Source organism: Otolemur garnettii, unplaced genomic scaffold (assembly GCF_000181295.1).
Source record: "Otolemur garnettii isolate 467f Iridium unplaced genomic scaffold, OtoGar3 scaffold00004, whole genome shotgun sequence".
Taxonomy (NCBI): domain Eukaryota; kingdom Metazoa; phylum Chordata; class Mammalia; order Primates; family Galagidae; genus Otolemur; species Otolemur garnettii.
The window spans coordinates 39,788,094-39,800,844 of record NW_003852399.1 but is presented as its reverse complement, the minus strand read 5'-3'; the positions used below and the strand labels follow the sequence as shown (position 1 = coordinate 39,800,844).

At 36.2% G+C, this 12,751-nt stretch overlaps 1 protein-coding gene across 2 annotated transcripts in view; it reads left to right on the top strand.

Annotated features, from left to right (window-relative positions):
- Positions 1-12,751, top strand: part of LRRCC1 (leucine rich repeat and coiled-coil centrosomal protein 1) — a 40,538-nt gene that overhangs the window by 19,913 nt on the left and 7,874 nt on the right. For both annotated transcript variants that reach the window (XM_003782514.2, XM_023518053.1), the window contains 8 exons: positions 3,600-3,804; positions 4,424-4,563; positions 6,237-6,438; positions 9,155-9,340; positions 10,035-10,209; positions 11,357-11,520; positions 11,927-12,135; positions 12,223-12,360. In XM_003782514.2, coding sequence (XP_003782562.1) covers positions 3,600-3,804; positions 4,424-4,563; positions 6,237-6,438; positions 9,155-9,340; positions 10,035-10,209; positions 11,357-11,520; positions 11,927-12,135; positions 12,223-12,360 — 1,419 coding nt within the window. The remainder of the gene's footprint in view (positions 1-3,599; positions 3,805-4,423; positions 4,564-6,236; positions 6,439-9,154; positions 9,341-10,034; positions 10,210-11,356; positions 11,521-11,926; positions 12,136-12,222; positions 12,361-12,751) is intronic.

Below are 12,751 nucleotides of genomic sequence, written 5' to 3'. Positions count from 1 at the left end.
TCTCCTGCCTCCGCCTCCCAAGTAGCTGGGACCAACAGGTGCCCGCCACAACACCCAGCTTGCAGCCATCATTGTTGTTTGGCGGGTACGGGCTGGGGATTCGAACCCGCCACCTTAGGTGTATGTGGCTGGTGCCTTAGCCGGTTGAGCTATAGGCGCCGAGCCATGATTCTGTTTTCTAAGTAAGAATTTTTTTCTTCTGTTTTCTATAATTAATTATTTCTAATGTATACTTTCTCTCAAATGGTTATGGATTTTTTCCACAGATTCTGATGGTTTTTTTTTTCTCTTCTTATTCTTGAATGAGCACTGGGTTTGTAGACTGGGTGTTTGCCAACAAATAGAGTTTGGGACGTTGCTCTTGGTTCTGTTCCCTATGTAATTATACAATGGATAGTTCTTTTTATCTAAGATCTCATTTGAATAATAAGTTGTACATAATTTCCAGCCCAAGTCGCAGTTTGTGTTAAGCATTTAACTGCGAAAGTTCTGTGATCCTGACATGGTATTTTCTACCCCACTATGTGTTACTCTCACATGTTGTACCTTTTAGGGCATAAGGAAAATTACAACACCTAACCTGTGCTATGAGAACCGCAGTAATTATGCAGGCCATGATGCACGATGGCTATTGCTCATCCTTCCACCACCACCCACCAACGTCCTGCCTTATTTATGTTTTGGGACTTATCTCTGAATTGATAGATGATGATACTGGATTGGGGTGAAGGAAAAGGGTGGATAAATTAACAGTGCTATTTCTGCCTCTGAAAAACAGTACTATTTCTACGTCTGAAGAACTCTAGATTTGCAGTAGGTACATGGGAAACCAACTGCGTAATGACAGATTGATAGAGACCCTTGTGACTGAGTCATGGACAGACAGTAGCAGAGAGGGATGTGTGTGTGGCATCCTTTTTTTCAGAATGAAGGAGTTTTAGGAGGCAAAGCCTAAATGTTCTAGGAGTTGTTTTTATTTCAGTTTAGTTCTTTTTGCCTTATAACTGAATGAAATTCCTCCCAGATTTTGACATTACATCATCTTTTTTTTTTTTTTTTTTTTTTAGGTGTAGGTGTATGAATTTTTGCTTTACCGTATGGGTATTATTTGGTGAGACATTAGAGGAAGCTGCTAGCTAAACTCCATGTAAATTGGAAAGCTTTGGGCACACTTCGTCTTTGTCCTTACTAAACCTGTCCATTGTGTGCATGTTTCCCAAGTTACATGTTAATTGTTATCTTGAAAAATTAGCCTCAGCTTGGCGCCTGTGGCTCAAGTGGCTGAGGCACCAGCCACATACACCTAAGGAGGTGGCAGGTTCGAATCTAGCCCAGGCCCTCCAAACAACAATGACAGCTGCAACTAAAAAAATAGCAAGGCATTGTGGTGGGTGCCTGTGGTCCCAGCTACTTGGGAGGCTGAGGCAGGAGACTCTCTTGAGCCCAGGAGTTGGAGGTTGCTGTGAGCTGTGATGCCACGGTACTCTACCCAGGGGAACAGCTTGAGGCTCTGCCTCAAGAAAAAAAAAAAAAAGAAGAGAAAAATTAGCCTCAATCTTTTCTGATTCTCCTTTTATCTCTATCCCAGATGTTTGTTCCAGATTAGAGCCTCACCAGTCTTTATATTGCCTTATGTGGCTTGGTAGGGACTCTGTATACCTCCTGGCACCTAATACAGAGTCTGGCTTCTAGGTATTGCTATGTGTATATGTTATCTTTAAAAATTGAATCTCAACTACTATGGTATCTATTGTCCAGACCTCCTTGATGACCAGATCTGTCATCTAAGTATCTATTTAAAACACTTTGTTGGATCGGCGCCTGTGGCTCAAGCGGCTAAGGTGCCAGCCACATACACCTAAGGTGGCGGGTTCAAATCCAGCCCAGGCTCGCCAAACAACAATGATGGCTGCAACCAGAAAAATAGCCAGGCGTTGTGGCAGGCGCCTGTAGTCCCAGCTACTTGGGAGGCTGAGGCAGGAGACTCACTTGAGCCCAGGAGTTGGAGGTTGCTGTAAGCTGGGATGCCACGGTACTCTAACCAGGGGGACAGCTTGAGGCTCTGTCTATGGGCGGCGCCTGTGGCTCAAAGGAGTAAGGCACCAGCCCCATATGCCAGGGGTGGCAGGTTCAAACTCAGCCCTAGCCAAAAAAATAATAATAAAATAAAATGCCTTGTCTATATTTATCAAAAATGTCTAAAAATAAGCATGTCCTTAGAGGCACACTCTTCTTCCTTATTCTATATTCCTGGCCCTAATAACTGGTGTCTTATCCAGCGTCTAGGTAGCCACCAAAGCTAAAAAACTAGGAGTCATTTTTTCACTCTGTTTCTCATATCCCATAGCCGGTTGGTATTGATCTCTTCTTCTTTCTACTTCTTAAAATATGTTGAACTATTACTACCTTCTATATCCCAAAACTGTTACCTTAGCTTAGGCCCTTATTTCTTGCTTAAGTAATTCCTCCTGTTCTGCTTGTCTTGAGTTTCTCGGCTCCTATCCAGCTTGTAGTCCAACTCTCTTCCATATAACATACTAAGCAGGAGTTGAGGGAAGGAACAAGGCAAAACCATTTTGGAGACTACTCATTAAAGCTAAGAAGAAAGATGGTAAGGGATGAGAATTGGAGAAAGGACCGTAGTATAGAAGTTGATGAATACATTTTTTAAAATTACAGTAGCTATGCATTGTGGTAGCTCAGTAATTCAGGAGGCTGTGTCTTTGTCACTGTCCCTTTTGTAAACACTAGATTAGTATTATATCATCAACCACCTGCCTCCTTCCTTACAGTACTTAGTTAACAGATGAGTACCTGACCCAAACTGGGTAAACATGCCTTAGCCTGTGGCCACAGTGATTCATTCATAGGGTAGATATATGAATCTAATTGGACTAATCAGAGCCTTTCCGAAAACTCTTCTTAGAGAAAGGAAATCTTCCCTATTTAATTCTCAGAGCTGTTAGACTATGATTGCAAGGATACTTGTGCATCACCCCCACCCCACCTCATATGTAAAGATGCCTGAAGGAGGAAAAACTGAAGCTACAGCCTCTAGGGATCATCCTTTAAAGAGAGTCCTGATGGTATTCTTGTTTGGGGCTTCTGTGGTCCCTCAGAATATTGCCACCTTGTCCTCTAAGTTTGCTTATATGGGTCAGTAAATTCTCCTCTTTTTATCTAAACCAGCTAAGAGTTTTCCATTATAATCAAAGTGGTCTAATCTATACAAGTGTATCCATGTCTGTTCCCTCTGCTAGATTCAGAGTTACTACAAGACAAAGACTGTGTCTTACTCATCTTCCTGGCTTTTAAGTCAATATCTAGCACTTGAAACAAGTTAGGTATTTAGTAAAGTTCTGCGATTGAATAGTAAATTCCACATAAGATAAACTTTTGTTATGTAGGTCATTTTCCCTTTGGGGACAATGTTAGATTCAGGAAATGGAGGAAAGGCATATTGTTTTTTAGCTAGTTTTTACTATAATTAAAGTTAGAAACATACTTCAGACTTTCTTCTCTACTGTAAGTTTTTACACTGACTGCATTATCATTTTTATGTAGGTAGTGTACTTAACACCAAATAATTTCTACTTTAGGCTAAAAGAAATTATTTGTAAAGAGAGAAATTCCAAAGCACAACTTGAGGTTATGGTGCACAGACTTCAAAATGAAATTAAAAAACTAACTATTGAATTAATGAAAGCACGAGATCAACAAGAGGATCATCTTAAACACTTAAGAACCCTGGAAAAAGCATTAGAAAAAATGGAGAAACAAAGAGGACAGCAGCAGGCAGCACAGGTATTTTTCTATTTTAATGTGTCAGGGACATAGATTAACAAAAATTCATAACTTCTGTCTTGAAACAAACTGTACCATTTACTAAATCTAAAAAGTGGTAGGCTATACACAAAAATTAAATTTTAACAATCATACAGCCCAGTGGTTCTCAACCTTCTGAGTGCTGCAGTGTATTTTCATTGTTATAAAGGGGTCATGATCCACAGGTTGAAAACCACTGATATAGCCTATTGAATTGTGTCTAAATCAAGGCTACTAGCACTTACACAAAGCAATTAAAGGAAAGCTGGTAGAACTATCGGTAGTTAGACTTGTGTTCTGAGAGAGCTAGTTTTTAAAAGTCTTTGTGGGGCTTGAAGAAATTTCATTCTCATGCTTTCTGGACTGAAATCATTATTAAAATATGTGGTATAAGTAAGCAGCCCTTAATGCTAATACGTCTTTATTGCATCCAAGGACTGTACTTAGTGTGACTATAGCATCATCAATTTAATAAATTTTGAAAATCAGCTTAGTAATTAGATCCTATCATCTAGAAGGCACTTTTTTATGGGAACTGCCATTAAAATAACAGGGGACATTATTATCTAAATACTATAGTTGTGTGTATTTTATTTAGATAAGACTTATTCAAGAGGTAGAGCTCAAAGCTTCTGCTGCTGATAGAGAAATAAACTTACTTAGAACTTCACTTCATCAAGAAAAGGATCAAGTACAACAGCTTCATGAACTTATTGCAGTGAAAGAGCAGGAACACAGGTAAATAAAAACTGTATTAGGAAGATAATTGGCGATTAAAAATAGAAAAAGAAGGGTATTGGCTCCTTCCTCCCCGCATATTTAAGGATAATCATTAAGCATTGGTGAAGTTTGACAGAATTAGCTCATGGAAATTACCATGTTAACATATGATTAGAATCAGCCTGTAACAAGAACCTAAAGAACAAGTAGGTGACTTTGTTACCTGAGCTTGAGGTTTGGACTTATAACCTTATTTTGCATTTCTCCAAACCCAACCAAAAGTTGGTTATTATATATAGAGAGAGAGACAACTTTTAATAAGTAGTCACTTGTTAAATTAGTATTCTTTATTCTTCTGAAGCAGGGTTCAATAAACCTTGATTTCCTGTCCTACCAGTTGAATTGTGTGATTGCCATAGGTGAATGGTGTATATTTTCAAACCCATTTTTTTTTGTATTTATACAAAATTTTAATGCTTAAAATTAATTTTGGTGCTCTGGGGAAAATTGTCATTGTGTGTAGGAGCAATAACTATAAAAGATGGGGGGGGGAAATAATCACAAAAATCAAGGATCTTACACTTAGATTCCTTAGCAAATATGTTTTAAGTTCTCATTCCAGGTTAAAGAAACCAGAACTAGGAATAATGAATTTTGTTGCATTATGGATTTAAATCATGCAAGAAAAATAATAGAAAATGCTAAAGAATGAACTCATATTTAAATGTTTAAAAAACTGACCCAATAGCAAAAAGTTCATTAATAATTTTATACTTTAACTGACTTTTTCTATTAACCAACTACCAAGGAAGGCTAGGCAGACTGTATTATAAATCATAGACTCAGCCAGAGTATTCACTACAATAAAGCAGAACTTAGATTATGCTAAGGTACCTAAAGAATTTCAGAAGCCATAAAATGATTCTGAGCTATCTCTTAGTTAAGATTTGACACGTGAGGTTTGATAATTAAGTTCACAAACTTATCGTAGAAAAAGCCATAGTTAACCTCATTGCTGACTATCACTGTGGTCACTTTGGAAGTACTCCCCTTGAGAAGCTATGCACTAATGCCGGTGCCTAGGCCTCCCTTTGAAGAAATTTTGGAGTGACCATCCAAGCTGTCATTGTACAATGTCTGACAGATAAGTTTGTGAACTTGCCAGTTGGCAGTGCATACAGACAGCTTGGTAAGGTTTTGTAATGTTGGTATACCACTGTCTCACAGCTGTGTTCATGTTGATGTGTGGTGGTGTCTTGCTGAGTGGCATTCATTATTCTTACATGTTTTAAGGTGCCATACATTAACAACTCTGGTGGTTATTCCAGAAAGATTCAAAAATTTCATTGAAGGATGGACTAGGCACTGGCATGGGCACATAGCTTCCCGAGGGGAGTACTTCAGAGATGACTGTAGTGATAATTCAGGGAGGTAATGTAGCACTTTTTCTTAGATGAGTTTCCAGACTTAATCATCAGAGCTCATATTCCTCTCATCCCCAACACCATTATATACACAGCAAATAAAACTCATATTCTTTCTGTACCTACCTATGCCAAGTTTCTTTGTTTGAAAGTGAGAAGTTGATCTTAAATTAACAATAGGAAACATAGAATATTAAAAACTATTTAAAGACTTAAAAAGTTTGTCTTTTTAGGAAAACATCCTTTGGTTTTTGTTTTTTATTCCAGGAAAGAACTTGAAACAAGGGATTTTTTTAATGATGCAGAGTTTCAGGATGCCTTAGCTAAAGAAATAGCCAAAGAAGAGAAAAAGCATGAGCAAGTTATAAAAGAATACCAAGATAAAATTGATGTATTAAACCAGCAATATGTGGAGCTAGAAAATGAATTTCGCATTGCATTAACTATTGAAGCCAGAAGATTTCAAGATGTAAGAATCAGCATCTAGCTTTTTATTAAAAACAGAATCAGTCAGATATGATTTAACGAGAGGACTTCGTTTAAGAATCCTAGCTCTGTTTACATGTGGCTATATGATCTTAAGCATATTACATAAATGCTTTAGTTTCCTCAAATAAGCAACAGCCATTATTTTTGGTTGTTACAAAGCTAAGTAAGATTATAAATGATAAAGTAAAGAGAGTACCAGAATAGAATTTGGGAAACTTAAATTTCCTCCTGTTACTATAAAGCAGGTATTGGCAAAACTAAGGCCCCCAGGCCAGATATGGCCCACTGCCTGTTTTTTAACACAGTTTTATTAGAACCAAGCCAAGTTCATTTAATTACATGTTATCTGTGGCTGCTTTGTATTTTTTTTTTTTTTTTTTGAGACGGAGCCTCAAGCTATCCCCCCTGGGTAGAGTGCCATAGCATCACGCTCACAGCAACCTCCAACTCCTGGGCTCAAGCGAGTTTCCTGCCTCAGCCTCCCAAGTAGCTGGGACTACAGGCGCCTGCCACAACGCCTGGCCATTTTTATTTTTATTTTTTTTTTTTGGTTGCAGCCATCATTGTTGTTTGGCGGGCCCGGGCTGGGGATTCGAACCCGCCACCTTAGGTGTATGTGGCTGGCGCCTTAGCCACTTGAGCCACAGGCGCTGAGCCGTGGCTGCTTTGTATTACCAAAGCAGGGTTGAGTTAGTGCAACAGAGACCATATGGCCTGGCCTATAAATTCTAATAGGTTATTTTCTGTCTCTTTAAAGAAAAGTGTAACTCCTACCATAGATGAACAATCTTGCTCCTAAGGCCAGTCCCAGCTGGTACACACTACATCTCATCTCGCCTACTCAAGATTATGGCTTTGTGCATCTTTCTCACTCTTACATTAGTTGTTTTTACTCTTTATTGGATCATTCCCTTCAGCATATACATAAGCATGCTGTTTTTTCTCTCATCTTGGAGAAAGCTCCCTTAATCCCACTTTCCCCTTTAGCTACCACCTCATTTTTCTACTTTCTTTTATAACAGGACTTCTCAAAAATGTGTATTTCCTGTTTCTTCTCTTCCTTGCTCTTCTAGCTTTATTCTAGTAGTCAAAGCCACCCACAGCATCCACACTGCAAAAGTCTTCAATTACTCATCTGGTTTGACTGAGGAGCAGCATTTGACAGGTTCATCTCTTCATCCTTCTCTAGACTCTTTCTTCACTTGGTGTTTAACATATCACATTTCTTAATTTTCTTCATTTTTCTGTTACTTCACTTCTTTTCAGTTTCCTTTATAGGTTTCCATTGTGTTCTCCAAAATTTCATTTTGAAATACCCAAGTTTCAGTCCTTAAACTTCTAGATACACTCAGTCTCTTGATGAATTTCTCCAGCTTTATTTATTATATATCCAGCCTAGACCTTTTGCCTGAATTTCAACTTGTATGTGTAACCACTTAACAAGAAATTACTGATCCCTCCTTCTCCAAACTTTTTACTTCAACAGTCTTCCTATTTCAGTTAATGTTAGTTCCATCCCTCTAGGTGCTTAGGACAAAAACACTACAATTATTGTCGACTCCTCTTTCTCTGACACTCCACATGCAGTGTGCCTCAAGAGAGTCTGTCATCGGGCCATTCGCCATTCGTTACCACGTCTATTACTGCTGCCCTGCTCTAAGTCACATTGTTTCTTGCCTGTATTGTATTAAGAGCTTTGAATTGGTTTTCCTGCTTCATCTTTGCCTCCCACCCTACTTTATATTTATACACAGTAGCTAGAATGTTCTTTTAATATGCAAGCCAGGTCAGAGACCTCCAGTGTCCCTTCTTTTTACTCAGAGTGATATTCAAAATGCTTCACAATCTAACCCTCTACTACTACTCTCCCATTAATTTATGGCACTCCAGGAACACCAGCCTTCTTCCTATTCCTTCAGTATCCCAGGCACATTCTTGCCTAGAACATTCAGGTTGCATAGCCCCCATTCAAGCTATTGTCCAGTGTTTCCTTTCTTAACAATTATACTATTCAAAATTGAACCTGTATCTCCCACACTTCATATCCTTCTAATGTTGTTTTGCCCAACCATTTAATATTACCTAACATGATATATAGTTTATTTTCCTTGTTGTCAAATTGTCACTCTCTGCCCCCTAGAACAGTGGTTCCTCAACCTTCTTAATGCCATGACCCTTTAATACAGTTCCTCATGTTATGGTGACTCCCCAACCATAAAATTATTTTCATGACTATAATTTTGCTACTGTTATGAATTGTAATGTAAATATCTGATATGCAGGATGTGTGTTCCGATGGTCTTAGGGGTTGCGACCTACACGTTGAGAACCGCTGCACTAGAATGTAAGCTTTACAAAGACAGAGGTTTTAATCTGTTTTAATTCATGGATTCTAGCACCCAGAACAATGTCTGGCAACAGCAGACGCTCAGTAAATATTTGTTAAATGAATATGTTTTGGTTTTAGATCTGACACCAATTCCTTAGGTGACTTTGAGCAAATACGTAACTTTCCTGGGTCTTTTGTTTCATCATCTGGAAATTAGTATTAACAGATTAGAACAAATTATCTTTAAATTTTATTTATTTGCTAAAACTTTATGATTACACAAATAAAAGCTATAAATTGTTTCCACAAGCGAATATTTTCTAATTACTTAGAGAACTGCTATTTATGATGTAATTTTGAAATACAGGTTAAAGATGGTTTTGAAAATGTTGCAACTCAGTTAGCAAAAAGCAAACATGCTCTTATTTGGGCTCAGCGAAAAGAAAATGAGTCTTCCTCTTTAATTAGAGACCTGACCTGTATGGTGAAAGAGCAAAAATCAAAACTTGCAGAAGTTTCCAAATTGAAACAAGAAACATCCGCAAATTTACAGGTAAAGCTTTGTAACATTGTATTCCTTTTTAATTTTTTTATATCATTTTCTCAAGTGTGATGATTTTAGAAAGTACAGAAAAGGAACTTTTAAATGATACTATAATATGGTGATGTATATGAAAAGAGTATAACTAAGGAGATTTAAAGTCGTAATTTCACAGATCATATTGCTTACATTAAAACAGTGTTTAAAATAAGTGGATTAATTTTAATAGCATGTTAATTTAAGTAGGTGTCAGTTGTAACACAGCAAGTATTTTTAAAGAAAGACCACTTAGATTATTATTTTGTTGTGGTGTGCTACTAGTGGATATACTTAGATCTACTGAGCTGTAATAATTTTTAAATTAATATCTTCATTGCTGTTAGCTTACCTTAAACACTAAAAAGTGACTTAATTTATACTTGGTAATAAATGCTTGGTGAGAAATTTTGAGTGTTAAAACTATAGTTGCTCTTTTAAAATTTTAGACTAAAAATCAGAATGTTTAAAAGAGTGTCCTCTTAAAATTCGACTTTTATTTCCTTAAATATATTTATCTTAATAAAATTGAAACTTTAGTATAAAATTTGGCCCTGTTTACTCTGTATATGTATAAGTAATATTTTTTCTCATTATGAAATGCAAAAAATAGGAAATAAGTGATTAACTACTTTGCTTTTTTCCCCCAATTTTTTTGGGGAATACACAGAATCAAATGAACACCCTTGGAATTTTAATTGAAGATGACAAGCAGAAAAGTATTCAAATAGAACTTCTCAAGCACGAAAAAATGCAACTCATTTCGGAGCTAGCAGCCAAGGAATCACTGATTATTGGTTTAAGGTCTGAGAGAAAAGCATGGGGAAATGAGCTGGCACAACAAGGTAAAATTCTCAGATTTTCAGAGGGAAAATGTTAGCTTATTCTTAAAATAACAAAGTTGGGTATTGGAGGAAACTCAAACAGGAAGAACTTGACTGCCTACAGATGCCAAGAAAATGGTGACACTTATCTGAAAGTGTCACTGTTCATTTGACTACATTTGCCAGTCAAACAATAATAAAATCCCACTAGGAATTGGGAAATAATTTATTATACCATTTAGGAAATTACAGTTCTGATTTTTCTTTTTATTGTTTTCCTTCCAAGACAGTTTGGTCACCTTTCTGAACCATGTTCTACAGCTAAATAGGTTGTTACAAATAATTCTTACACAGCAATTTTAAGTAATTTGTACAGTTTGCAACATTTAAGTTTTTCCTCACTTGTAGCATTTTATTTACATGCAGAAATGTGAAGGAGTGTATGAATGAAAACCACTACAGGTTTAGCTAAACCTCGGTGCCTTTCTAATCACTATGAAACAAGAGATATATACCGTTTTATGGCATTCATAGATACCTTAAAAATTATGAATAACTAGATGGTGGTCTTAAAGGGAGCATTGCTTATTCATTCTCTATAGGAATTTTTATTTATTTATTTTGAGGCAGTCTTAGTTTGTCGCCCTCAGTAAAGTGCTGTGGTGTCATAGCTCACAGCAACCTCAAACTCTTGGGCTCAAGCAATCCTCTTGCCTCAGCCTCCCAACTAGCTGGGACTATAGGCACCCACCACAGTGTCTAGCTACTTTTAGAGATGGGGTCTCGCTCTTATTCAGGCTGGTCTCAAACTCCTGAGCTCAAACAGTCCACCTACCTCAGCCTCCCTGAGTGCTAGGATTACAGGCATGAGCCACCGCACCCAGCCTACTATCGGAATTTAAAATAGGACTCTGTTTGAATACCATAACATGAATTAAGTATTACATATCTGAGTTACTTGTTCTTGACTCTATGTGTAGTTTTAAGTTTTTAAGTAGCCACAAGTGTTTAGAAGGCCCTTTTGTTCACTACTTCACTATTCACATTATACAATTATGTTTTATTTCTTCATTTAGTTCTTTTCATTTACTGTATTGTACATTGTTAAATTATATTTTCATAAAATACAAAACGTTCAAGTTTATAACTGATGATATTTGTTCCTTAGGATCTACTCTAGCCCAAAATCGTGGAAAATTGGAGGCCCAAATTGAAAGTTTATGTCAAGAGAATGAATGTCTGCGAAAGACAAATGAAAGTAATAATGATACATTAAGAATAAAGTGCAAAATCATAGAAGACCAAACTCAAACCATCAGAAAATTAAAAGTTGTAAGTTTGACATTTTATCTTGGTTAAAGAACAAATGACAGGTTGAAAAATCTGTGGATTAAACTGTCCAAAAATATTCATTTCATTGTTTCCCAACTGTTATAGAATTTAGGACAGACTATCACTGTATTTCCCTTTATAATATTTGCTCCTTTACTGTTAAAAGTTTTATATGATATTTATTAATTTGAAATGAATTTTACTTTAGAGTTCTATGGAGAATTTTATTGTGGCCTTTAGAATAACTATAAATATTCTATCAATAAAAGATTAGGGGTCACAAGAAAATTAGTACTTTATGTATTTAAAATATCCTTAAATTACAATTTAAATCATACATACTTAACCAGACTAGGAGGCATTTAAGATTTAAGGTTAATAAAGTACTAATTTTTTTCCTTTCAAGTGTTTACAAGAAAAAGATGTACAGATCAAAGTATTACAAGAAAAGATCACTGAAATAGAAAAATGTAATCAAGAACAACTTGAGGAAAAATGTATTCAGCTGGATTGTATACTTGAGAAATTGGAAAAGCACAATGAAAGAAAAGAAAAACTAAAACATCAGTTGAAACTAAAGGAATTAGAACTTGAAGATATTCGAAACGCTTACAGGTATTATATTTCCCACTAAGGAATAAAGCGTGGCTTAATAATTTTGTATACCCAACTTACTTTTAAAATTATTTCTTTTCATATTAGTACACTTAATCAGAAGTGGCAGGACAAAGGAGAGCTTCTGTGTCATCTTGAGTCACAAGTAAAAGAAGTGAAAGTAAAATTTGAAAACAAGGAAAGGAAACTTAAAGAAGAAAGAGACAAAAGTATTGAACTACAAAAGTAAGCATTAAGTCTAAAGGATGTTGGATCTCTTTAATCATAAACACTAACAGATGGGTAAAATGTATGAAGAAATAGAGGCTAAAAAACTATGTAAGACATAATTATTTGCCAAGAACTTTATTTCTATTCCATCTATAAAATGAAAATAGTAGCAGTTCCTACCTTCAATGTTAGATTGTAAGATTGAATGTAAGATTGAACTTTTATGTATGTGTATGTGTGTTGTGAGCATATATGGCTTATATGAATTATATAGTTCTTAGAAAGTGCCTGACACACAGTAATTGCTGTACAAGTATTTTATTTTTATTGTTATAATGTTTTTTTCTTTTTTTTTTTTTTTTTTTTTGTGTCATACCAGACATGGAATAAATTCCTAGGGGGATTT